Source organism: Pogona vitticeps, chromosome 2, assembly GCF_051106095.1.
Source record: "Pogona vitticeps strain Pit_001003342236 chromosome 2, PviZW2.1, whole genome shotgun sequence".
Classification (NCBI taxonomy): domain Eukaryota; kingdom Metazoa; phylum Chordata; class Lepidosauria; order Squamata; family Agamidae; genus Pogona; species Pogona vitticeps.
Genome location: NC_135784.1, coordinates 86,364,792 through 86,391,623, shown reverse-complemented (window position 1 = coordinate 86,391,623; position 26,832 = coordinate 86,364,792). Strand labels below are relative to the sequence as shown.

General features: G+C 44.1%; 1 protein-coding gene across 1 annotated transcript; it reads right to left on the bottom strand.

The window, feature by feature from the left end:
• Positions 1-19: 19 nt before the first annotated feature.
• Positions 20-25,470, bottom strand: HK3 (hexokinase 3). Its single transcript, XM_020790840.3, has 17 exons — positions 24,706-25,470; positions 21,912-22,060; positions 19,981-20,100; positions 17,183-17,281; positions 16,957-17,056; positions 15,941-16,124; positions 12,418-12,573; positions 8,212-8,445; positions 6,855-7,159; positions 5,741-5,889; positions 4,817-4,936; positions 3,819-3,914; positions 2,945-3,044; positions 2,399-2,582; positions 2,166-2,321; positions 1,060-1,290; positions 20-388 (listed from the first exon to the last, which is right to left on the bottom strand). The coding sequence occupies exons 1-17, from the start codon at positions 25,361-25,363 to the stop codon at positions 262-264; spliced, it is 3,168 nt and encodes a 1,055-aa protein (XP_020646499.3). The 5' UTR covers positions 25,364-25,470; the 3' UTR covers positions 20-261.
• Between the last annotated feature and the right edge of the window lie 1,362 nt (positions 25,471-26,832).

Below are 26,832 nucleotides of genomic sequence, written 5' to 3'. Positions count from 1 at the left end.
GATGGCTTGAGAATTCAGGTTGCAGCAGGAATTCACTTTATTCCCCCCCCCCCTCCACCTTGCTTTGGCATCAATCAGATGTTAAGAATTGCAAAGGTGAAATGCTGTAACTACCAAGACATGCCTTTCCTGTAACTTTGCCACAGCTGTCACAAAACAGGATGAGAGTTGTGCTGAAGCTTCAAGGTCTGGACCTGGCAAAGAGTAGTCCAGCATCTTGCTTACTGGCAGATATTTGTACACATCAAGTGGAGTCTTCTGTTACTTAGGGCAGGCCACAGCAGCAATCAGCGCTGCTCCCTTTCCTGAGCCATCCTCTGACAGCAAAAACTTGACGTTGCAGTTTGGAGCAAGCAGTGCCACGGTATCTTGAAGCTTTTTTGCAAAGCTTAGGACATAAAAAGAGAATGTCAAGTGAGCTATGGAAGTCAGCATTAAGTGCAAATTTGCATCTCTCCTGCCAGCAGCACCGTGCCTGGGTTACATGCTACCTGGAAACACAGAATCTTGTAATTGCTCCTCTTTCCTTCACACAAAAGTGGGGCAACATCCCTTGTGATGACCTCATCTGGCCCTCCAACATCCCAAATACCTTCGAGAAAAGTATATGCTACTTATAGATTATACAGCAGTGCAGTAATGGCCACCAGAATTTTTTCAAGAGTCTCCTCTTACTGTATATGGAATAGAGCTGGCTCAGTTTCTCTCCACACACTGTCTAAAATCCTGTTGTACAGTTATGCAAAAGTGGTAGCTTTTAAGACATGAATTGCTGTAAGTTCAGAAATCCCCATAGGCATTGTCTGGTGCATGCTAAGTTGCATGGCTCCATGTGCAACAGAGATGGAGATTTCTTGACTGGCTGCAATTTGATGCTAGAACTTAGACCCTCTGTGTAACTGCAACAGGAGTTTGGCCACTGAAAGATACATGCTGCCCTTGATGCCTATCCCTGCTATGCCATCCAAGGGCAACCAAAGTTTACACTCCCTTCTATGAAGTGTGTTGGGCTGAACTCTCTCACTTGCCTCATAACAGGATACAGCAAAACCAACTCACAAGTGGTGTAGCTTGTACAGTGTTCCATCCACACCAACGGTCACATCCAGCTTCGTCATGCGCTTATTCTCTCGGATCTTATCCACAACAGCAGCCACTCCTGCTGCACACATTTTAGCAGCACGTGAAGAGATGGTATGGCACACTTCTTTTACCACCAGGCCATCCTCAAGAGACACGGTCAACCCGAAACTTTCCAGAATGTTGCACACATGTTGGTGGCCTTCGCTGCTGCTTTCAGAATATTAGAATTAGTGGTGGTGGTCTCAACCCCCTGGAGCCTTATGGTTAGTAGAAATAAAAGACTCTGGCATTGTTTCTATTCAAAAGGACCTTTCCCCTTTTAGTCGTATCTTAGAAAGAACCCTTTGTCTCCCATTCAGTCTACGGGTATCAGTTGTGACCAGTAGCAGGGTTTACACATTCCAGGTACAAATGTCTCCACTGTGTCCAAATGAATGAATGTAAAATTATGCATTATAGATGCATATATTCAATGCTTAAAATAAATAAATGAAATCAACATGGCTGGTGCACATTTGCCTACTTTCCATAAGTTGGTTCATTTTCTCTGTCTAGGTTTAGAATTTAGGACAAGAAGTGCTTTTTTGGCAGCAGGAGGTTAGGCCAGGGTGCAGTCAAACAGAGAAATAGCTTGCATTTTGGACCACTTGTGGCGTGATCCAGTGCAAGCTGTTTTCTCATGATCAGATGACATACCGGAATATTGTGAACCAGCCTGCTCCTGCTCCATGTCCAACATTTTGGTCCAGCCGCAGGACTACTCTTCTTTGGAGCTGGGCTGGAGCAGTTCCTTTCTGGATGCGTCACTTTTAAGGGACAGAAGTCCTAGTGAAGTGACTCTTTCCAGTGCAATCAAATGTGATCCTTTATCACCATCTGATCATACCCTTGGTCAAGTTAGACAGCAGGAATCTTGGACAAAGGGTTGTACTGGTAGTTAAATAAGGCAGAGAGAAAACTCCCATTCAAACAACAAAGTCTTTTGCAGACAACCCATAAACAACATTCTCAGTAATTTGATTTGTGCACCACAAATCAGAATGGTAAAATTCATGACATAAACTGAACAGAGACACACTTACTCTTCAACGTTGGTTAGGAATTTGGTGGGGAAGATGTTCATGGTCTTTAGTTTATGTGACTGCCGGCCCTTAAAGAGGATCTTGCGAGATGCTAGTTCCAGTAAAATATAGCGTACTATCTCACCCAAGTACATGCCGCTGATGAGCTTCTCATATCTGTAGGAGAGACCGGAATTGGTGCCACCAGCACAATGGGCCCAACCCTGAACATAACTTCAGTTGCCTAGGCTCACCTCTGCTGGCCTGCATTGATGGACTCTGCATCCACTTTCACATCAAAAGGCGTCATGTAGCTTTCAAGGCAACCATCGTCTCCAAAGGCCCCCCATTCCATATTGATACACATTCTGCCCTCCTCACCCTCCACAGTGCCTATGTTCCGCATTTCTTCCATATAGCAAGCGTTGGTGCCTGTTCCTGTGGCGAAAAAAATACCATAGAAAGGAATGACTCCTCAAAATGTCTGATCAGGTTGGAGGTAAGCCCAGTTACATTTCAGTTTTGGATGCCTTATTACTAAGAAAGGGTCAGCAGGGAACAATGCCCTGGAGCAACCCAACCTCAGGCTATAATTCCCTAAAGACAATTCAAGAAGTCCTTCAAAGAGGCTCTCTACCCATGGGAAAACATTCCCCTGGAACTTCAGAGAGTTCTTCACATCTATACTCTCACTCTCCATGCAAAACCTTCCCTACCCCTATTCTCAACTGGGAATTTATTAAAGGTCAAAGTATACATTCCTAAAATAAATGCTCCCCCCCCCGCCTCGCCCATCTTACCAACAATGAGGCCGACCTCGCACTTGGGGTCTGCATAGGCACATGACATCATGGTTCCCACAGTGTCATTCACTATGGCAACCACATCTACATCAACGTTCTGGGAAGAGAAAGGGAGGGAGAGACAGTGCGGCAAGATGTGTTACCAGGCAACCTGATTCCCCATCACCACAGTAACCAGCACAGACCCATAGGCCCAGTCGCCTGGGAAATAAGCCCCCTCTTCTTCCCTTTGCATATCCCTGGGGGCAACAGCCTAAAGGGAACTCTCAAGCTCTGTCACTAATATGCAGTCAAAGGAGAGACGGGGAGCCGCCTTCCTCCCACCCACCACTCCCCTTGCTGGGATAGGTTGTGTGACCTATTACCAAGTAGCTGGGGGAAGGATGCTGGCCTCAACAAGAATATAATACATGGCAACAGCTGAATGTCACCAATAATGAACAGAACAGAACAAAATTCATACATAAATACAAGCCTGCTTGATAGACAAGTGCTTTCACCTCAAAATCATCTCCCACTTCAAGCCTCCTTTTATTTCTCCCCCTTATGTCATGGTCAAGGTACATGACCTCTACCACTTCCCTGGCCCAATAAGAAGTACATGCCCAACTTCTGCCCAGTTTACCTCTTCCAGGGAAATGATTACCGTAAGCACTTACCCTTCCTTCTCCAAATCAACACACACATGCACATTTCCTGAGGGAAAGTAAGTGCTCACTACTGTTGCATGACCATGCGTATTGTATGTGGTTAGTGTCTGGGATGTAGCCTTTCATTTTGGCAAATCATATCGAGATGAAGTAATCCAGTCCAAACTCTGTACTCCCCCACAGCTATCCTGATTTTTGCACCACTCCTGCCCCAGACGTACCGGTTGACGCTGGAGGGCCTGCCTCAGCAAACTCACAGCATCTTCTCCCACACAGCCTGAAGCACTGAAGCCCTTGGTCCATCTCAGCAAGATGCCCTGCAAAACCAAGAGAAAATGGGAAATGGTGTAGCTGATGATACCGATGCAGCTGGACTGCTCTCCCTGAGCTGTCTCGAGGACAGTGTCTCCCTTTATAAGCCTGCCCAGGTGTTAAGATTATCAGGGGAAGCCTTTCTCTTGATCTTACCACCCTCACAAGGTGGGAAGATGGGAGAAGGCCTTCTCTGGTGCTGCTCCCAGACTTGGGAACTCCCTCCCGCATGAGGCCAGCCTGGCCCCATCTCTGCTGGCCTTCTGTAAACAGGCAAAGACCTTTTTCTTCAGGCAAGCTTTGTCATAGTGACTGGATGTTGAAGACATTTTTTAAATTTAACATTGTGCTTTTGCTTTTTTTAAACATGCTTTTGGTACTGTTTATATCTAATAGCTATAATATTCTATTTGTTCCTTTTTAATATTGTAATAACTCATTGTTTTTAGTTTTTAATGCTTGGATCCCTTTCATGAAAAGGCAGGATATAAATATTTTAAATAAATCTGCTGCATAGAAACTGCCCTAAATATAGGGAAAGGGGGCAATTGGATGTATACTAATCAATAGCAACATTCTCAGCAGATATTTGTTCAGGTGTCATGTGGCTATATTAAAACAAGAAACCTTTGGCCAGCTTAGTGACCGACCAGTTTCGTCTCTGAATAGACTCCTTGTTGGTTTTGCCACAATAGGCTAGCACAGTTGTTCCACCACTGTCTCCAAAAACTTTAGGCAATCTGCATTATTTGCAAATGGTTTTTTTAAAAAGCAGTACGCGGAGATCTTCTGCTTTACACTGTGGGGCCCACCAATAGATTCAGCCTCGTATCTCTACTACTGTTTTCCACAACAAGACGATAAACCACCATATGAGCATGAGGATCACCTCTGTCGTGTTCCATACCTTGTCCAGATTTACTTGATGGCAGGGAAAGGAAAATGTGAAACCCAACGGCAGTGCACGTCCCAAAATGCTGTGTTTACTGTTGAAATCCAAAATACAGTTAACAATGTGGTCGAAAAGCTGCAGGAAGGAAAGAGACAGGAGTCCCACATGAGACAGAAATAAGCATGGAGAGAAGATGCAGATCTGCTATCTCTCCTACTCTGGCCACGCTGCACTGGCTGCCCATCCATTTCCGCATTGACTTCAAAGTGTTGATGCTTACATATAAAGCCCTAAACGGTTTAGGATACTTGGCAGAATGCTTACTCCCAACTAGTTCTACCCGTGTCACCCGCGCGACTCAGCAGGTGAGGCTGAGGATCCTGATGCCGAGGGAGGCCCGGAAGGAAGGAACTAGAAACCGGGCCTCCTCGCCTCTGGAATAACCTACCTCCGGAGATTCGCACTGCACCCTCGCTGGGTACTTTTAAGAACCAACTAAAATGTGGATGTACTGTATAGGCAGGCCTTCCCTTCCAGTTAATTCCTGTCCTCTTTCCTTTTTTATTCTTTTTCTCTTTATTTGATTTATTTTGTATTTTTCACATCTTGCAGAATCATTTAATTAATTAATTGCTGTAAATTTTTATTGAACTTGTTATCCTTTATGTTGTAAGCCGCCTAGAGTGGTCTAAATGACTAGATAGGCGGGGTATAAATACAATCAATCAATCAATCAATCAATCAATCAATCAATCAATCAATCAATCAATCAATCAATCAATCAATCAATCAATCAATCAGTCAATAAAAGAGCTGGTCCCAATGCTATCAGGAACATCCCTCCCCATAGTCACCCATGTTCTAACTGGAAGACCCAGCTGGTCCATAACACAGACCCATCCAGGCCCCCCCCCACCTGATCCCTTCTCTTGTACTTACCTGTGTGGCATTGCTCTGGGCAATTTCTGGTGGAATGGTATATGTCTCACTGGTCATACGCACGCCACCCTCTTCTCGGCCTTGCACCTGTACCAGCAGCACTCGGAAATTGGTCCCACCCAGATCCAGGGCCAGGAAATCGCCTCTCTCTGCAAAAGTAGAGCGTGGGTAAAGGGAGTCCATCCCCCACAACCCATGACTAAATCCATTTACGGAAAATGGAGCTTACTTTACCCACTTTTCTGTCAGGATCATTGCCAATCAATGTTGGCAATCACAACAAAAAGGCTCCAGGAAGTATTGCATTTACCTTCTGGCACAGTGACTAGTGTCAGACATACTATGGGGTTACAGTAGTAAGTCCTAAAATGGGCTATAATAGCAATATCACCATCATACAAATGTAAGATTAAAAATTAGGAAGTGAGTGCTCACAGAACAGTTGTGCCCCGCTTAATGATTGCCCCGCATTACGACGAATCCGCTTTATGACAATGTTTTTGCAATCACAATTGCGATCGCAAAACAATGGTCTAAATGGGGGAATTTTGCTTAGCGATGATCGGTTCCCTGCTTCGGGAATCGATTTTCGCTTTACGACGATCAAAAACAGCTGATCATTGGGTTTTCAAAATGGCCACCGGGTGCTTTAAATGACTCCCTGCTGTGCTTAGGGACGGATTCCTCGCTATACAGGCACCGAAAATGGCCACCGTATGGAGGATCTTCACTGGACGGTGAGTTTTTACCCCATTGGAACGCATAGAATGGTTTTCAATGCATTTCAATGGGGTTTTTAATTTTACTTTATGATGTTTTCACTTAACAGCAATTTTCCTGGAATGGATTATGTAACACGTTTCAGTGAGTGAAGGGTTGTAGAAAAGGTTGAACGCTACTGTCCAACTAGGACTAGGAAATGTTTGTGTTTGTTAAGGTTGCTGCTGTTGTTTTTCCAATAAGAGGAAGGTCAACTGCAGCGAGGGTCCTGGGTCAAATAGAAGTCAATGGCCCAGGAAGACTTCCCTGAGATATCCAAGTCACCTAAGCATCTCAGAGCTCTTCCCTCCCTAGATCTGGGGCTGTTCACCAGCATATGCTTCCCTGCCCTCACCGGTGCCATCAGGCAAATGGCGGACATAAGTGGGCAACATGCGAACGGAGGCTTTGCTGTTCGTCTCCTTGGACAACCCCTTTTCCATCTCCTGCCTCATCTTGTTCCGTAGTTTTTCAAGCTCCACTATAGAAAGTCGGAAAGGTGCCAGGATCTGGTCCACCGCCTCGCGCTGCCTTCTAAGCCGCACTTCTACAGCTGCAACCAAGGCAGCCCCATAGCCGCTGCCATTCTCAGACTGGACAAATTTGACGGTACATTCAGGGACCAGGGACCTCAAGGTCTGCTTCAGTATCTCAACATACCTGGAAGGAGGAGAAATGTCAAAAGATTTTAAAGGCAAGCCATGGGGGTGGACCAAGTACGTACCTTTCTTGGCTTGTTTTCTTCTTTAGGCCTGTTGGAAAGGATTAGGAATATCTGCTGGATCAATTAATTGGTCTTTGGGCCAATTTATATTTTCCAGCCACTAGAATAACACCTCATTTCCTCTGATGAGAGCTCCTTAATGTCAGTTATATAGACAGGACTTTCAGTTCGGGAGGCTCCACTGTCTCGGGGAATTGAGTTAGAGTTGGGAGGCTAGATCCCTGGGTATTTGATTAACTGAAGCCCTATTCAGACATCAGTCTGAACACATGAATAGGGCTATGAATATGGTAAGAACATGGAAAGACTTCTCCTGGAAGTCAATCAGACCTCTATGCACTGAATACAAAGGTCTGAAGTTTAAATACGCTTAGTTAAATTAATTAGATTAGTTAAATACATTTACAATATCTTTTTCCAAACTTTGTACTTTCTAGGTGTAATCCAGTAGTAAGTCACCACTAAAGCAGCCCCATTGAATCAGTGGAACTTACAGAGAAGTTGACTTACTAAATCCCCACTGATCCTGTTGGCCTACTCTGTTTGCAATTTACTACTGTATTTTAGCCAATATGTTAACATCTCATTGACTGCTGCATGAGATGGGAGGTTGTGGAGTGCAGCTCTCTTACCTGTATATCGCCACCCCCTCCATGAATTAACCCAAATAATTACATGTTTGTGGGAACACTTGAATAGGGCTGTGAAATCAGAGTGGTTTATACAGGTTGCCATCCTAGGACTCATACTGAATTGACATAAGAAAAATGAATGGATCTGTTGGCTTAATGGTCTTCTAAATAGTGAATGGATATTTGGGTAAATAACTGATTTTATGACAAAGGCACCTGGCAGTCCTGAAACAAAGAATGTTGATTCAACCATCTAACCATAAAATCCAGAAGTTATTGTTGGCCACTGGACAAAGGATAATGGGATTGGGAAGCCCCTCTTGGTTTTGATCAAAGTAATTGCTCCTATCCCTTACTGAGTTTGACTCTTGTACAATTCCCCATCCACAGCCACGATGACTTTTAGTGACGTCAGCCCTTGAGCATTACGGATATGTGTGAGGATGCCAGCCAATCCAGCAGCACAGAGCCTGGCCGAACGGGTAAAGATGGCTTGACATATTTGCTGCACATGGAAACAGTCTTGGTTGCTCGCCACCATTCCCAGGCGGGCAAGAAAGTTCTTGGTTCTGGCCAGGCCCACTTTTTCACTGCAATTAAAAAGAACATATAAGAGTTAACAAGGGTGTGGGGGGAGGCAGAGAGGCATAGAGAAGACAGCGTATAGGCTAATTGATCACAGAAAGATTAGGGTTGTCTATTCCAGTGGTTTTCAAACTTGAGTCCCCATATGTTCTTGGACAGCAACTCCCAGAAATCATGGCCAACACAACTAGTGGTGAAGGTTTCTGGGAATTGCAGTCCAAGAACATCTGAGGACCTCAGTTCGAGAATGACTGGTCTATTCCAGTGGTTCTTAACCTTTGTTACTCGGATGCTTTTGAACTGCAACTCCCAGAAACCCCAGTCAGCACAGCTAGTGGTGAAGGCTTCTGGGAGTTGCAGTCCAAAACTCCTGAGAAACCCAAGGTTAAGAACCAGTGGTATTCCATCTGTAATGGACTGGTACTATGTATAAGCAGGCAAGGACTGTCATTTTTCTGACTGGCCTGTTACACACTGCCTATGGGAAGCACCAAAGGCTACATAACAAAAGCAAACAAGCATAGTGATTATCCAAACTTCAAAAAAAATGTAAAAAGCCAAAATGAAATCCTCAATTGGGCAGTACCCATACGGGAAGCAAGAAACCTGGATTTGATTATTGGTTACATTAGCTTTCAAGACTGGTCTGCATTTTTCGCCGTGCTTGCACTCTTGTATGCTAAATGGTCTATATTTAGGAATGACAGAAACAGTGTCACAGTATTGTCAGCCCTGACTGCCAGTGGCTCTCTATGGTTTCAGGCCAGAGTCCTGTCCAGCCCTGCCTGAAAATGCATGGAGACAGAAGCTGGCACATGTTGCAACGCAACACTCGTGTTCTGTTGCTACCCTGTAGTCTTTTCCAGTTGCATTCCCGGCCTTGACTGATAATGTTTATTATTACCTTTTCGTAGTTTCATGAAAACATGTATTTTAAAACATTGACAATATAATAATATGAATAAAAATAAAAGCGGAGGGAGACATGAGACCAAAGTCACTTTTTAGAAGGACATCCACAGAGAGCATCTATCTCCGCAATCTTCTGAAATGGCTTCTGATTCCCCAAATATGCCTCAGGCCAGGCCTTTTAATAAGTGGCACAATTTCATGGGGAAATCACATACAGTGCAGCCTTTCATCCATAGATGTTGTGCTGAGCTGGGCAAATTTAGCCCTCCAGACATGGTTGGCCAGGAACTCCCTCCCATCCTCCCTCACCTCTGGATGTCTTGGCTTATGGGGCGTGCAGCCCAGCCCCATGGGGAGGGCCACCTGATGAACTGAGAATAAAACAATAGGTGCAGGGATGGAGGGGGCGAGTCGTGCTCCCCTACAACTTTCTCTAGAAACATACGAGTAATCAAGACCAGCTTGGTACAGATTTTCATAGGTCATCTGTGCACTCTGACACCATGTTTAATTTTTAAACCTATACAGTAGTATGTTGCCCTACGAGTAAGATTATGTGAAAGTGTGAGAAGGAAACTGTTCATGTTATTCATAGCTGTGTACATTTCAATCAGGTCTAGGGCAACCAGATATAAAAAAGAGGACAGATTTCCTTCCACTTGAATTGGTGGCTCAGAGACCAAAGGGGAAGAAGGGGTGCTCTAGCCACAAACTGGCCATGTGCAGTTCTGTAGAAAAGGGAGTTTCATGGGGGAGTTTCATGCCAAGCAATCTTCTGTGCAACCAGGAAAAGGCGTCTTATCATCCTTTGCATCTGACTATCCAAAGCATATATATATATATATATCTCCCGTGTAAGCTGCCTTTAGAAAGCCCATGTCATCTTAAGGTCAGATGTTCCAGTCACTTGCCATCCGGGTTGCTTTTCTTGCAACTCTCTTTTGACATGGCTTTACAAGGACAGTGTGATCAAATTAGCGATTTATACCGAGGCAGTATATTTTCTAGCCCTTTTGCAATAATTCCCAAAGCACTGTCAGCTTCGTTGTCAGCTGCAGTGCATGGACCTGAGGTTTTAAGAGCTAATCTCCAACAGGCGATTCCTGCTCTAAATGTACACGCAGCAGTTTTTCCTCCTGCTGCGGCCCTATGCAGATATAACTGGGGTTTCCAGACAGGGAATGAATCTGGGAAACCCATCCTCATTTCCGCCTCCCACCTTCCCTTCCTTTAATCATGGTTTAGTGTTATGCCTAAATTACTGCAAGCCATTGTAAATAATAACCAAGTTTCTCATCTAAAACAGAGATTAAGAGAAATCTGGCTGGCATTAGCTACTGCTAATTTCACTGTAGATATAACACTACAGCACAATTAAGGTCTATAAGGGAGGGAGGGGGGAAATCCATGTTCAGGAGGAAGAAGGAAAGAGATATTTGTAAAGCTTATCATTTTCCTAGTGTTGTGGGAATCTTTCTCTAACTTTTCATGTAGTACACAAGAAATATGTACATTTCCTTGAAATGATACACAATGCATAAAAGGACTTTCCATATATGAAGCATCTTGAAAGTTACTCAGATTTTGGGAACGGCATACTCATTTTATTCTCCTACATGGAAAGAAAACAGGTTTATTATATTCGCGAAGGCTTTCACGGCCGGGATCTAATGGTTGTTCTGGTTTTTTTGGGCTCTTTGGCCGTGTTCTGAAGGTTGTTCTTCCTGACGTTTCACCAGTCTCTGTGGCTGGCATCTTCAGAGGACAGCAACCTGTGCTCTGACCAGAGGACAGCAACTTGTGCTCTGACCAGAGGACAGCAACTTGTGCTCTGACCAGAGCACAGGTTGCTGTCCTCTGAAGATGCCCATGGCCACAGAGACTGGCGAAACGTCAGGAAGAACAACCTTCAGAACACGGCCAAAGAGCCCCAAAAACCCAGAACAACCAAAACAGGTTTATTTTATAGAAAAGGACCAGAAACCATGAACATGGGCAAAATCCTGTTCACACAAGAATAATGAAAAATTACACCTGTGTAAAGGTGCCAGATGCTATGTCAAGCAACAAGGAATTGCACTGTTCAGTCGTGCAGATTGGTCTTGTGTCTCCAGCACAGACAGACAGACAGACAGACAGACAGACAGACAGACAGACAGACAGACAACAGCACATCTGCTTCAACACTATAGTTACTACCACGGGTGCAAGAGGATTTTGCCCACTGTTTATTTTAATTTGTGAACATGCTTATCTCAGGTTTTTACTTTCAAACCTGCTTTTCCTCTTCAAAAAAGAGGTGTCCTAAAATGATTATTTTTATCATGATGGAGCTGTTTATCAAGTATGTCACACCTTCAAAAAAATTGAACTCACTATAGCTTAAAATTTATCACTCTAGTAAACAGACAAACCATGAACCACCAAGATGCTTAAGTACAGTGTTATTTATGTATGTCTTGAAAGGGAGTACCATATTCTGTGGAGAAAGAAGCCTGCCAAGTTGGGTACAAGAAGACTAGGGAAAGGGTGGCGGGGAAGAGGAACAGAAAATGGAGGCAGCAGAGAGGTACGATGTAGCAGAACATAGAAAGATTAGGCCAAATGCCAGAACATAAAAAGAGGAAAGAGGAAAGGCGGGGGGGGGGGAGGGAGGAAAATGTGCCTATACTGGGATGGAAAATGAAGATGCTACTGAATGTACGATGTTGCACATTAGCTCATTCCCTCATCTTCCTTATAACAGTTATTCTCTCCTCCTTTGACTCAGTGAGATAGGTACAGTATGTTGTTAGTGACCCCTAAACTCCTTTTTCTTTGACACTTTTCTTTTTCTCTCAGCGAGTTTTATTCTGACAAATACAGCAGTGTATCTTTGTGTTCTATGACATATGTGCAGGTTAGTTTATTAATTCTGCTCCAATGTATCAGCCAAAGATTACATTAATTTTGAGGGCTTATCTCTCCCGCTTGCCTTGTTTAGGGCTAGCCTACAAGAGACCCAGCTTCTGGGAGGATAAAAGGGTGAACAGGTATCTCAACATTGGCCCAAGGGATTCACTTACTCTATGATCTCCACAACATCCTGGAGTTCCACCTTTCCTTTGGTCATCAGTGTGGGAGTCAAGACCCCATTAAAGAGTTCACCTTTCTCAGCAAGATTGGCTAGAATCACACGAATGGTCTCACACAGATACAAGCTACCGACCAACTTCTCAAACCTGGTAGCAAAAATAAAGATAAAAATGAATGCAGAAAAAGACGGAAATGGAGTGAAAGCAGTGAGCCACCAACCTGGGCAGCTGGCAGATAAGTACAGTCAATTCAGCATAATGTTTAAGAGAAGGCATGGGCACTTATCACAATACTTCCTACAATGAATCACAATATGCTCCGACCCCATAACAATAATTGAGTGCAAATATATGAAGCATCCTTTAACATCACCAAGCGAGGCACCACTGTATAATATATTCATCCTGCACACTTAGTGGCAGATATAAGTAGTGTCAGTATCCAGGAACAAAAAGTTAGAATAAAGAAGAAAAGTCTAAATTCAACATTTTACACATAGTGTTGTTGTTACGTGCTGTCACTTATGGTGACTCTAAGGAAGTGTGATCTCCTGTCCTGTCCTCAACATTGAGCCTTATGGCGCAGTGGTTAAAACACTGTACTGCAGCTAAGACTGTGCTCACGACCTGGGGTTCAATCCCAGGTAGCCGGCTCAAGGTTGACTCAGCCTTCCATCCTTCCGAGGTCGGTAAAATGAGTACCTAGCTTGTGGGGGGGGGCAATGTGTAGCCTGCATAATTAACTTGTAAACCGCCCAGAGAGTGCTTGAAGTGCTATGGGGCGGTATATGAACAGCACACTTTGCTTTTACTTTGCTTTGTCTTGCTCAACACTTGCAAGCTCTAGCCTGTGGCTTCCTTTAGGGAGTCAGTCGATGTCGTGTTTCATCTCCCTCTTTATTGTCTTTTCCAGAGAACCTTGGCTTCTCATGACGAGCCCAAAGTAGGACAGCCTCCGTTTCATCATCTTTTGCCTCCAGAGATGGTTCAGAATGGGTCTGCTCTAGGATTCACTAGTTTGCCTTTCTGGTATTCCACAGTATCTGCAAAGCTTTTCTCCAGCAACATAGTTCAAAAGAATCATTTTTTCCCCTGTCAAGATTTCTTCACTGTTCAGGTTTCACACTCATACATGGTGACTGATAATATAAGAGTGTGGATGATATAATGACACATCTTTACACTTGATGATTGTTTCTAATTCCTCCATTGCTGCCCTTCCAAGTCTCAGTCTCTTCTGATAAGTGTAGTTTTAAAATTCTTAAAAAATAGAACTAGCTAAATGCTTGCTGTCGGATAACACTGAACTTTATTTTTACTTTCAAAATCGATCCCCTCGAGTGTTAAGAGTGCTAATACAGTATGTGATCACATCACCAGAATCGGGGGGGGGGGGGAGCCAACTGCAGCAGCACCAGCACTTGTCCACCCCACTTCCATGAATATTTGAGGCAGATGCGCCTCTCTTGTCAATCCCATGTTACACAATTTAGCTATGAAAGCACATGTGCGCACATAGCAAATGTATTTTGTGTATAAACTAGTCCTCAGAATCAAGAGAACCCCTGGCTTTGATCTTCACCTGAATAGGGAAGGTGGGATATCTTACTCCTGCACAATTCTTTGGTCGTCTGATTTGGATGACAAAATAAGGCTGGAATTGCTCTACTTTGGAAGGAGCAGCTCAACAAACCACAGAGTTTTGCTTTCTGGGTTTTTTGTTTGTTCCTTTTTTGCCTGTCACCTACAGTCCCCTTCCAACAAGCCAAAGAGGAAACTACGTCTGTGTTCAGATGACACATCAAACAAACCACAGAGCAAAGCTGTAAGCATGAGCGATCAGGCATGTTGCAGACTATCATCCTTTTCCTTGACACCAAGGCTAGATCGACACATCTCTTTTAATCCCTCCTCACTGTAGTCACTCAAGTTGTACCACATTCTAGATCAAAATGTTTGCAGGTTTGTTGGGGTTTTCTTTTTGTTAAAATCTACGGCAACATCAGGCTCCGTTTTCACTATATTTTGCTATATATTAACTCCCAAGCGAAAGGAAACATGTGTGCTGTGTGGTGTTAATGGGGAAGCCTCTCAATCCACTTTGATGTGTCCTTTTCCTGATGTGTAGATTTGGTCCCAATCAGTCTCTTCCTCCTCCCTGTCCCCAGAGCTTTTCAGTCTCCCTCGCTTAACTCCCCTCCCTCCAAAGATCCTGATTTTCATGAAATTCAAATATTCCATTGAGAATTGTTTATGCACACAAAGTAGAAAGATGCTAGCTAAACAATTATAAACAATTCTACAAACAATTATAGAATTGGAGTTTGTTTACACAGAAACTGCATTTGGGGTACTGTGACTGTGCATAATCCTGATTATTCCACCACATCCCATTAATCAAGCTCAGTGATAATGGATGACACCGTTCCTTCTTCTGTTACATTATCTGCTTCCTAGATATATGTTCTTTTGCAGGACAAAACACAGCAGCATTAAACAATGCAATGTTTCTGAGGCAATGTTTCTGAGCTTGCATGGAAATTACCTCATTTATATATATTATATTATATTATATTATATTATATTATATTATATTATATTATATTATATTACTTTTCCCACAGCTGATTACAGGTAGAGATAAAAATATATTTAAAAAGAGGTGCAGATATAGACATACAGAAGATGATAATATTAAAACGCAATTAAACAAGATATACTACTAGAAACATACAGGTCCAAGTTTTTTGGAACCTCTCCACTTATAAAGAAGGAATCATGTCATTAGCAGAGGCAGGTTGCCACTAATAAAAGAGTCCCTGTTATGATTTTGCGGTCCATAGAATTTTATGTTGCGCTCTTACTCTTGGACAAGAAATCTGATATTATAAAGCAGTGGCAAAGTTTTTTGTAGCAGTAATGAAGTGTCACTGTTCCCTCCTTGCACCAATTAAAGCAATGTCAGATGTTTAGTAATGGTGTGTATTTGGTCACCATCTCCTCACTCCTGTGAAACTATGGAGATTCTATAAAATATAATCATATTGTAATAGGCTATATATATTTTAATTGTATTTTTGTGTTATACTTATATATATAATAATGATATTTGAATATATCTACTGGTTAATGATCATAATAAAGATCAGAATCAGGATTTTGGGGTTCACACAACATCTTATCGTGCACAAGTTGCATACACCCCTAAATCAAAGCAGTGACTCTTTAATACCTTTTCTTTATCAGCTGGCCAGACCGTTGCTGAAAGACTGTAGGAACAGAAAGGGCTTTAACTGCCAGCAGAAGAACAACTGGGAGGAGACAAGTCTTGCCTCTCTCTTGGAAAGGTGTTTCAGAGTTTGGGAGGAGCAACTAAGAAACCCCTATCTCGCGTTTTCACCAACATGGCTTTGAGGGTGATGGAATTGAAAGGTGTCTTCCAGAGCCCATGTAGGATCTCATCCCAGAATGCCATTCTTCAGAAGTCTTCCTCGTTTCTTTAACAACAACTCACCTGTATTTGCCTTGATCCATGGATTGCCTGTCCATTAACAGGTCAAACTCTGTCAGGAGATGGTTCATCTCACCAGCATTCCCAAAAGAGCCCCATTCAGTGTTTACACATATGCGTCCTTCGCTTTTACCCAAGCCGGCTATACGCTGCATCTCTTCAATGTAGCAGCAGTTAGTGCCAACATCTATCACAGGCAGGAAGAGAGGAGTCAGGGAGAGGCATCCAAAACAGAGGGGAAATGGCATTCTTACTGAAATTCCTGGCTGCATGGCAATGCAAAAACAGAAGAAAACATTCTGCCCGCTTCTAAAAGATGGTTCTGCCTTATAGGGTGTCACTAATCCTATCCATGACAATGGCTACTGCTTGCCATTTGGATGAAATGGAAGCTCTTCCTGGCATGTGTGTATAGGATATCCTCCTAGCCTGATTCTTAAGAACAGTTCGTTACTTATGTGGCTTTCCTGAACCATATGAGCCTTCTCAGCATTTAAGGTCATCAAAGGAGACCCTTCTTTCAGTCCCACCGGCAGCGCAGGCACTGTTGATGGGGACACAAGAGAGAGCCTTCTCTGTAGCAGCTCCCGGATTATCGAGTGCTCTCCCTCAGGAGATCAGGCTGGCTGCCGCCCTTTCATCCTGCTGACAGCTGATGATGCACCTTTTCTGGCAGCTTTTAAAAATCATGATCAAGTCCCTGAATGCCATTTTTAAAGTTACGATAGTTTTTAGCGTTTACCTGCTTTTGATTATTCAAGAATATTTTAATTAGAGTATAGGTTAATTTTTTTAATTCTCAACTTATTATGCTTTTAATTCTATTCTTTTAATATTGTGAGCTGCCTTGGTCCCCTTATCTGGAGAAAGGCACCCTATAAACAAAGCAAAACAAAATTCTCAGCTCAGATGCTTCCCAAGGATTAACAAGAGCGAGCTTCCTAGCAAAAAGCCAGCGCCAGCCCCATGTGCTCCTTCCAGCTCAGCAGCACTGCTAGCATGTATCCAGCTTTCCTTACCGATCACAAGTCCAACCTCACAGGGCTCTGCTTCAGAGTTGGCACTCAGCAAGGTTCCCACCGTATTGTTTACCACAGCAAGGACCTCTATTTGGTAATTCTGGAGTAGCCAAAAGAGAAAGGAAGATTTCAGCCACTCTTCTATTCTCACTTATCCAGAGACACCTCCCTTCTCCAGCACAGATATGGATGCTTTAACCACAGCTGATCCAGCCATGTTGGTCACCTTGCAGTGTTGGTTAAGAGCTTTTTGGAGCAGATCTGTCACATCCTGTCCCTCTGCATTCAGCCACCGGCTATCCTTGGTCCACTTGATCAGCTTGCACTAAGGGAAAATGAGATGGGGAGACCTTTGGTAACACAGGGACCTCCAGGGAGCCTGCTTTTAACAAACACCCATTCTTAAGGCAGAATGTACAGAGCGACCAAACTGCTTCTCCTCACAGGCATGTAGTTTTGCTTCCTTAAGAGAATAAATGGCACACACACGCACACCTATTCCACTTAAAGAACCTGATTACTGTAGTAGCTGAATCGTGTATCTATCCTGAAACAACATTGCCCACCGCACTTGGAGCCAGCCAGCCAACTGAGAGCAGGGGTAAACCACATGCAGCTGTAGACACCCCCAAAGGAGCTGCTCAGCTGCCCTCCCCCCAAGTTTTGTTTAAAATCTACTTTAAAAACAATGTTTTGCTCAAATGGCACTCCTTTACCTTCCAAGAGGCATAGAGGAAATGTGGCCATGCTTTGTCCCCCAGGGCCCCTGATCCTCAGATCCATAATATACGTGTTTATGTTTATGTGAGTGTGTGTGTGTGTGTGCATGTACGCGCACACACACAAACACACACACCAGCTCTTAAAAGGTGTGAGGGGTCTTTTTCAGTGAAGATTTTTTTTTGAACATATTGAACCTATTTTGGATATCGGTAGGGCAGGACAGTGGGGCCAGCTCTCTAAGGTCCAGGGAGGGAGGGAGGGGTCCGGCTCTTGTGTTTCTGGAGGTGGCCAAGCCAAGTAATATCTACAGTGAAGCTCTTATTGTTTCTTCCAAATGCAGCTCCATTTCAGAGGCACAAACTCACGAATGCTGATAGTATCCATGCATGCAGGATGCAAACAAGGGCCACACACTACTATCCTGCTGTAATTCCTTGGAAAGTCAGAGGTCACACTGAAACATCAGGTTGTTGACAGGTTTTAGACTTAGAGTCTGCTCACACCAGCCAAATGTTCCTTAATTATACACCAGTTAGATTGTTGCATGCATTTCGGGTCACATGACGTATGGCCATGATTGAATCATTTTCCTGGCCAGTGGTGTAACTGCAGGTCCCCCCCCCAAATCAGGAGGGTTGTGTTATTTTGTTCTGATGACATTTTGATACATTCTTTATGCTTGTGTGACCTTCACTATCAACAGCAGCTTCCACAGCTAAGGTCCCCTCACTGTGCCTCTCGCCAGACCAAGGCACCACCTCAGAGAAGTGAGCCCCATCCCATGGGGCTCAGCGCAGGGGTGGCAGTGAGTATGTCTGGCCTTTGCCAGCAGAGGGAGGGAGGCCTGAGCTGATGGAGCCACATGGAGAAGCCTCCGAGTGATCCCATATGGGGGAACGGGCACTAGGGAAGGAGTGAGAATGAATACTGTGGGCACCTCGCTCTGCAAGATAAGGGTGCCAATACCCCAGCTCCCCGTAAAGACAATCTATATAATCGAGACTATAGGCTAAAACAACTGGAAGCAACCAGTGGAGCAAAGGGCTCAAGAAATTAAGGCAAGCTGTAAGGAGCAAAGTACTATAAAAGAACCTCTATGACGTATCTCTACCAATAAAAAGGAAGGGGCTGCACTGCCCCAGGAAACAAGAGAGGAAATAGGTTGGTTCTATAGTGTAGCTAGCCAGAATGTTTCAAATAAGAAGAAATGAATTAGTAATGTTAAAACAAATGGGAACGTTTGCCCTAGTATATGTGCCACGTGACCACGATTCAATACAACAGAGGCATGGAATGTATCATTTGAACTGGAAAACATTTGGCTGGTGTGATCAGGCCCTTAGTAACTGAAGGCACAACTTCACAGCTGTGAAGTAATGCATGTTTAAAAATAAATTCTGCGGTTATTCTGGAGTTATGTGCAGCTGTGCAGTTTTGTAGGTGTGCTGTGAAAAAAAAAGCATTTTTTTTTAAAAAAAATCTCAGGAACTTCCTGCCTACAAGTCTTATCAAAATCCCTGTAAAGAAAAATGAGGGGAAAGACATGGGGGCTGGGGAGAAGGGAAAACACTTATGCTGCCATTTCCGGCTGATGTCTTCTGTGGTTATTCATAGCGGCCCAAGCGGCCCCCATAGATGCACAGAAGACAAGAGTCTTCAAGCAACAGCCACTGCTACACCAATTTTCTGCCTGTAAATGCAATGGAAATTCCTGCACAGAAAGAGCTTGAAAATGGGGGGGGGGGGCGATGAAGAAAAGGAGAAGGGAATGGTTGCAAATTATATTTTGCATTTTAAAGCCAGTCCCACCATTACAAGTTATAATATCACCAGATCAGAACACACTTCACTGAAACAGAGCCACTGAAGAAGGTCAGCATGAAAGCTATTTAGGGGGTGGGGGCGGGGGCTGGTGAAGAGAATATTGAGAGAGGAATAGCATTAGGAAAACAGGTGGCAGAGCTGGTCATCTGCCACACGTGTGAGCCAGATGCTCTTGTGATTGAATAAAACAAGCAGGTACTGTAGATTTACTGTCTCCCTGCCAACACCACTGTTCCTCCTCCCCCCCTATTTTGTAGAGGGTGGGGGCCAAGAATGGAGTACACAGAATTTTTCTCCATAGCCACCTTTCCCCTTGGGAACATTTGCAAGGCAAGGTGTACAAGTATGGCAATGTTTTATATCAGCTTTGTTGGCTGTTTCTTCCTTCCCAGCAAGCCGATGCCCTCCTACCAGACGTAAGAACTCTTCAGGGCCCCGTACCATCTGCCGCTAGTGCTAAGCCATCAAAGTATTCACCTGGGTCAGCGTGATATGCTCGCAAGGGAAGGGAAAGCAGAACCCCAATGGGAGATACTTCTTGTTGATGTTAAGGCCATTCAAAAACGTGGCCAGGCATTGTGCCATGAATTCAAAGACCTGGAAAAGTAAACAGGACATGATGAGTCTGACAGGTCATCCTTCCCCCCTCCCACATGCCCTCAGTTCACTGCAAAGGATAACACCAAATGGTTTTACGGGGTATATATTTATCTGCTACCAATACAGTCCAAGGAATTCTGTCAGAAGTGTTCTTTTCTGTTGTGTGCTCTCAAGTTGGAACTGACATATAGCAACCCTGATGAGGCTTTCAAGGAAAATGAGATATTTCAGGAGTGGTTTTACCAGTTCCACACCCCCTGGTGAGCTTCCATGGCTGAGGGGGAATTTAAATCCAGGTCTTGTTCTAGTCCATCACTTTGACCACTACATCACAACTGACATCTGTCATTGGGTATCAGAAGTGAGACCTTGTCAAATCATCTATACAAGGTTTTCTTTTAAAAAATCATCCTAAACTACTATTATCATTGTTGCTGTAACTGATGATAGTATTATGATATGGTTATCTCTTACCATTATAGAACCTGTAACTCCACCGTAAGCAAGACTTTAACAAATAATCTAAATATTTTTTCATCCTCCTTAATCTCCACTATCATTATCATTATTTTCTTAGTGGCCACTTTACATAAAATAAAAATAGTGTAAGACATTTGTTCCAACTCAGAAAAGGCCAATGATGCTATAACACCATTGATAAGACTTACACTGGCCCCAAAACTTGGCATAGCTCATAACACTGAGAGCTCCATGGCTGGAGCTGGGAGAAAGTAGTCCAAAGCTGTCCAAAAAGGTGACTCAAGGTAACAAAGATGCACAAAGATGGGCCATATGTGGTGCTCCTCTCCATGTACTTATCTCCTAAGCCACACATGCACACAAATATGTAAATGCACACTATTTCAACTACTGTACATAGAAAAACACATGCATCAATCATGGAAAATTGCATGAGAGTGGAGTGGTTAACTCTAGCATTGGAACAGTGAGGCTGATTTTTTACTGTGAAATGCAGAGGATCTTGCTTACTCCCAAGAACACAGAAAGCATCTATACACATTGTATTTGGGTAGAAGGACATCTGCCAGTATTCTGTTGGACTTATGTGTTTATAGATATAGGGTTGCAGCCCAAATGAAGAAACCAGTTTCTGAAAAGCCAAGCAGCAGGTGGAATGGAGGGTGGAAAAAGAAGGGGAAAACATTTGAGGAAAAGATCCAAAATAGGAGTTTCAGAAGAGCAGAAAGAGTGGAGAGAGAAGACAGGAGTAACTTCATTGAGAAATGGGGGGAAAGAAAATTTCAAACTTGACTATTGTTGTTGTTGCTTGATGTGCTGTCAAGTCACCTCTGACTTAAGGCAACTCTATGAATGAGCAATCTCCAATACTGTATGTCCTGTCCTAAACTGCCCTGCTCAGCTCTTGTAAACTCTAGTCTGTGGCTAATTTAAGGAGTCAACCCATATCATATTTGCTCTTCCTCTTTTCATGCTGCCTTCAACCTTTCCCAGCATTATAGTCTTGCCTCCTTATTATGTGCCCAAAATATGAGAGCTGATTTTCATCATTTTTGCCTCCAGATATAGTTCAGGTTTGCTTTGCTCAAGGGCCCACTCATTTTTATTCTACCAATTTTCACTTCTCCTTCAGCTGAATCTAGTCCACTTCCCTGTATATGTTCCACAAGCAGATTGCTCTGCATACAGAAAGCCCTATGATGAGACAGTCCAAAATGAAACCAATACTCAATACAGGAAAACCAAGTTTAACCAAAATTGATAGGAAAGATGAAGCGAATGAAGACAGCAGAAGGATATCAAGAAGGTTCAGTAGACAGGCTCTGTACCTGCTCTCCATTGCCATTGATAATCTTCTCTGCAAGTGGAAAAGACCTTCTCTTTACTACCTCTGGTTCATCAGTGTCATCTGTCAGCTGTAAGAGCAGAACCTTCACATGAGAGCGGCACAGCTCGAGACCGATAAAATCCCCTCGCTCTGTAAAACAGGAGCAAACGTCAGGGCACTGAGTGATCAGTGCTGCCCCCACCTCACTCACCCCAGCATTCCCATCTAACTTTTTTTCCAACTGGCAGATAAGATGGGGGTGGGTGGGCTACCAAGGTGTCTCCAAGCCTTTTCTCTAGCCTTGTTTCAGTGCTTCTTATTTGGCAAGGCTGCACACATAGATAGGCCTAACTCCAAACATTAGTCCCAACTAGACTCGTTCCATTGAAGAAATTGTACCTCCATTAGATATAAAATAAGCAATGGTTGATTAATTCCCTCTGGGAAGAGAGGCAACGTATTTATTGTATGGGACTGCAGATGAAATTTCTGTTATTATGGCACATGCTCATTAATTTCTCAGGTGGGGTTGGTAGTGCACTTAGGCAAGGCTGGTCAGGAGTCGCCCTCCAGGTGTTTTGGATCAGCAGCATCCACCAGCCCAAGCCAGCACAGCCAGGGGAGAAGAGAGATGATTTGAGTCCAAGAACATCTGGAGGCCCTAGGTTGGGGACCACTGACTTTAAAGGATAGAGGGCACCCATGTGCTGTTGATAATGTATGGTGGGAATATGGATTTGTTTCTCCAGCTGAGCTCCATCCCTTTAACAAGAGATGTGTGGAAATGACAGATGTCATTTTGCAAGCTGTGTTCAGCAAGACTGCACATGTCTATCTTAGCTTCCCACCTACTGCAGACAAACCAGACAGGCCAGGCCAGTCCCTTCATCTTCAGTCAAGTGGCTGCCTGTCTCTAGCTGAGCTGTCTCTTGGGCAACCCCAGCGTGCATGGAGTTACACTGCTAGGCAGGCAAACCGCTGTGTAGGCAAAATGCAGATTGCCAGATTCCAAGGCATTCTTACATGGGTGCTTGGCAAATAGGGAATTATCCCCCTCATAAGACTCTGCAAATGATTTAAGAGCATTTTGTGTTTTTTTTTCCTTCTTCCTTCTCCCATTCCCAAGAAAAATACATATTGTCTGGGGAAAGGAACTCTATATGTACCCACACATGCACTGCCCCAGGTGCTAAGATTTGTTAAGACAATTGTCAATGCCCTACTTGGTGTGGCACCAGAGACTAGACAAAGTTTTTCATTGAAAACTGGACAACAAAGATGGGACAGAGGAAATGTAGATGAGAGGTCAATTGAAACAATATAAAGTATATCTTTGTGTTCCATCTCTGAAAGGTTCTGTCACGCTAGCCAAGGATCTTGAGCTTTCCTCGTCCCCCAGTCCAGGTAAATGCAAGGCTGGCTAGTCAGGGAAAAGAGAAATTAGAGGACAATCAAGCCTGGCCTGCGCAAGGTAGCGTTTTATAGCATGGAAATAAATGCTGATGTACTAAGTAAGGGGCGGGAATCAGATAGCAATATTGGATAGCATTGGAAAAGGTTGCTTTGCTGGGTGCAATCTTTAAAGTGACATTTCAAAGTGATCCTTCTGTCCACATGAAACCCAGTTTCCTTTATTCCAGCTGAGATTAAAAAAAGAAAGACAGAGGGGGGGGGAGAGGAGTTCTGGTCCAGACTGGGCAAGGAGCAGGATCAAGCTGTTTCATGATCCCCTGTATGCCTTGTGCTTACTAGAAAATAGATTGAAGCAGACTATGCTATAGGTGAGAAAAAAAGCAAGCATCTGATCGCATCCTAACATTGTCAGGCCAGCATCCCACTCCCTGAGATTTCAGAACCAAAACCTGTGATCAGGGGACAAGACTTTGTGATGTCACAGAGGTGGGTCAGGGAAGGATTTGGGAAGGGAATGAAACTGTGTGTGGACTGGCTGGTTGTGGAAATGGGCACAAGCAGAATCAGACTAAAGAGATCCACTATCCAGGTAAATCCTGCTTAACTATTGTACATAGCAACCCAAAACCAAGGAGAGAAAGGCATTTTTTAGCAGCTGGGCAGGCAGCAGATGCTGAAAGTTTAATGCCAGCCCATAAAGTGCCCCCCCCCAGTTCAGTTCTGTGTTACTGCTGTTTTATGTTAGCATCAACACTGGCACTCTATGCCTTGCTTTACTTCAAATGCCATGATGGACTCAAGAAGATGCACCCACTGGTTCTCTCACCAGTTGTCCCTGCTCACTCCTGGCTTTTTGGTGCACTAATATGCAGGCAGACATCACACAGTATATAAACACCTTTGCTCTGAGCTAGTGGACCGGGTAGGAATGTGTGGAAATGGATGCCCAGACGGGAAAACCACCTCACACATACTAATCAAACTTTCTCCTCCAGTATCATTTGCCTTGAGATTTAACTTTCCATCTGAAGCCCTGGGGAAGTGTAGCCATTCCCTGAGGCTTCTCTGAGACCTGGCAGCCCTGGTGCTAATGGCTGCCCATCAAAGGGATGTTCAAAATACAGCACTTTCAAAAGATGGCAATTCTGGTGGATGCCTGCGAGAAAGGGTCTAGACTCTAGAACAATGGTTCCCAACCTTGAAACCCCCCCCCCAGATGTTCTTTGACTAAAACTTCCAGAAGCCTTTACCACTACCTGAGCTGGCTAGGATTTCTGAGAATTGTAATCCAGGAACATCTGGGGACCCAAGGTTGGGAACCACTGATCTAGAGATCCGTTTTAGGACTCGGTGGAAGGATATCTGGAGTAAAGCACACTTACCAGTGCCGTCAGGCAAAGTGCAAACATAGGAGGACAACATTGGTAAAGAGCTTCCTTCTTTAATCTTCTGCTTTAGACCGCTTTCCATGGCTGCCAACATGCTGTCTTTCACCTGCAGAAGTTTCTCTTCGGGTACATAAAAGAGTTCTACATACTTCTTTATCTGCTCAGAAACAGAAGAACTTTTAGAGGAAGCACGGTGTGGTACTAGTCTGTGAACAGGAGCCGTATCCCTGGCATCCAGGCCTTCATCTGGGCCCATTTTAGAATAGGATACAAATGAAGCCATAAGGCTTGTCCGAGGCATGGGAACAGCAAGCGCGTCCCTGGAGTCTGGTGGCAAACTTGAATGTGACATGGCAAAAGAGACGAAGGAAGAGCTGGCGACATCAGACTCTTGGTCGAGATGAGAGAAAGGGTCCCTTCCAGAACGGCCAAGAGGCTCCCTCTCAAAAGAATCTATGGCACGGGACTCCGATTCATTATAAGCAAATAAGGTGTTGGAGGCTGGATGTGTGTCTGAGGAGGTATTTAACATAAATGAAAATTTATGAGAGCCCCCGGAAGCTGGGCTGCCATCCGATGCGCTGTTTAGCATGAAAGAAACTCTGGAAGAGGCTTTGGAAGAGGCGGAAAAGCCTGCGTCTGGGTCTGACATGGTAACAGTTCCCCAAAGGCCCTGTCTGTAGGCTGCCAAGCAATGGAAAAGTGAGTGAGGAGTGGGGGGGGAGGGGCAGACCTGTGTGTGGTGGGGGACTGGAGAGTCAATTCAGATCAAGGATAGGGAGGATGTGAAGCAGAAGGCATGGAGGCCAGTTTTGAAGTTGTGTGGCCAAGGCATCAAAAGTCACAAAGATCGGTGTTGGAAGGGGGCTGGGAGGGGCTCCCTCCCTATGTTGAGGGAGCAGATTAAAAAAAAATGAGGTAGAAAAAGAGAGAAACAAAAAGCTAGAGAAAAGGAGGAAGAACAGAAGGTGGACAGGACAGAGAGGGAGAAAGAAAAAGGGTTGAGTGCAATGGGGGAGGGGCAGAGAAAGACTGGAAGGCTATTGGAAGAGCCATACAATGAGAACGGAATGGAATGGGATGGAATGGAATGGAATGGAATGGAAGGGGCTAGGAGGACAATCTGAGGCCCCAGAGAGTTATGAAACTCTGGAGAGGAGCATTTCATTGTCTAAATCAGGGTTAGCCTCCACAAGTTATGGACTCTAATTATCCAAAGACTCATTCAGCATGGCCAAAGTTAAGACACTTAAGAATTGGAATGAACCATCCACAAAAATCAAGATTTTTGCCTATGTGCAATCAGGCACCAAGACGGCCCACTCCCAAATAGGAAGCAGAAAGAAAAAGCCTTTTTGCAATTTTGATCGGCAGATAGCTGCCTTTAACAGTCACATAAGAAGGGCAATTTAAGTGCACACACCTCATACAAAGCTCTGCGGCTGAAATGCCTTCAATGAATTAAAATACCGGTGCCCTATCTTTTGCAACTGGTTGCCCTAATGTCAGATTTCAGAGAGAAAGAGAGGGAGGTTCTCTTTGCATGCCCCATCGAGAAAAACCAATGGAATGGAACAGTGGGAGCTATAAACCAAAAGATCTGGAAGGCCAAAGGCTTCCACACCTGATTTTAGTTATAGTCTGGCTAATGCAATTCCAATGTGAATCCAATCTATTAATGCACACACAGAGTGGGCTACAATAGTTTTTTGTTGTTGTTGTTTTTTGGGTTTTTTTGGCCACAGTTTATTCTGACTTGGAGTCTACGGATGAGCCTCAGCCTAAGCCGGGAAAAGTATTTACAGCAAGCCTTCAATGGAAGCCAGTGATGTTATCTTACTTGGCTAATTCTGGGGTAGGGTGGGATAGGGCTGAGACTGACGCTGAGGCTCAGAAACATATGACAACTTGGAGAGTTGTCTCGCTCTAATTCCCAAATTATAGGTTGACAGCTGGGCTAAAAGAGTATACAAAATCTACAATGTAGTGCACTGCTGTTATCCCCCTGTTGGCAGCAGCGGTGTGTGTGTGTGTGTGTATTGAGATGTTTGTCTTATCTGATCTTATTGCAATGACTTTTTCTATGAGTTTCTGCACCTTTTAGTCCCTCCTGAAAGCATC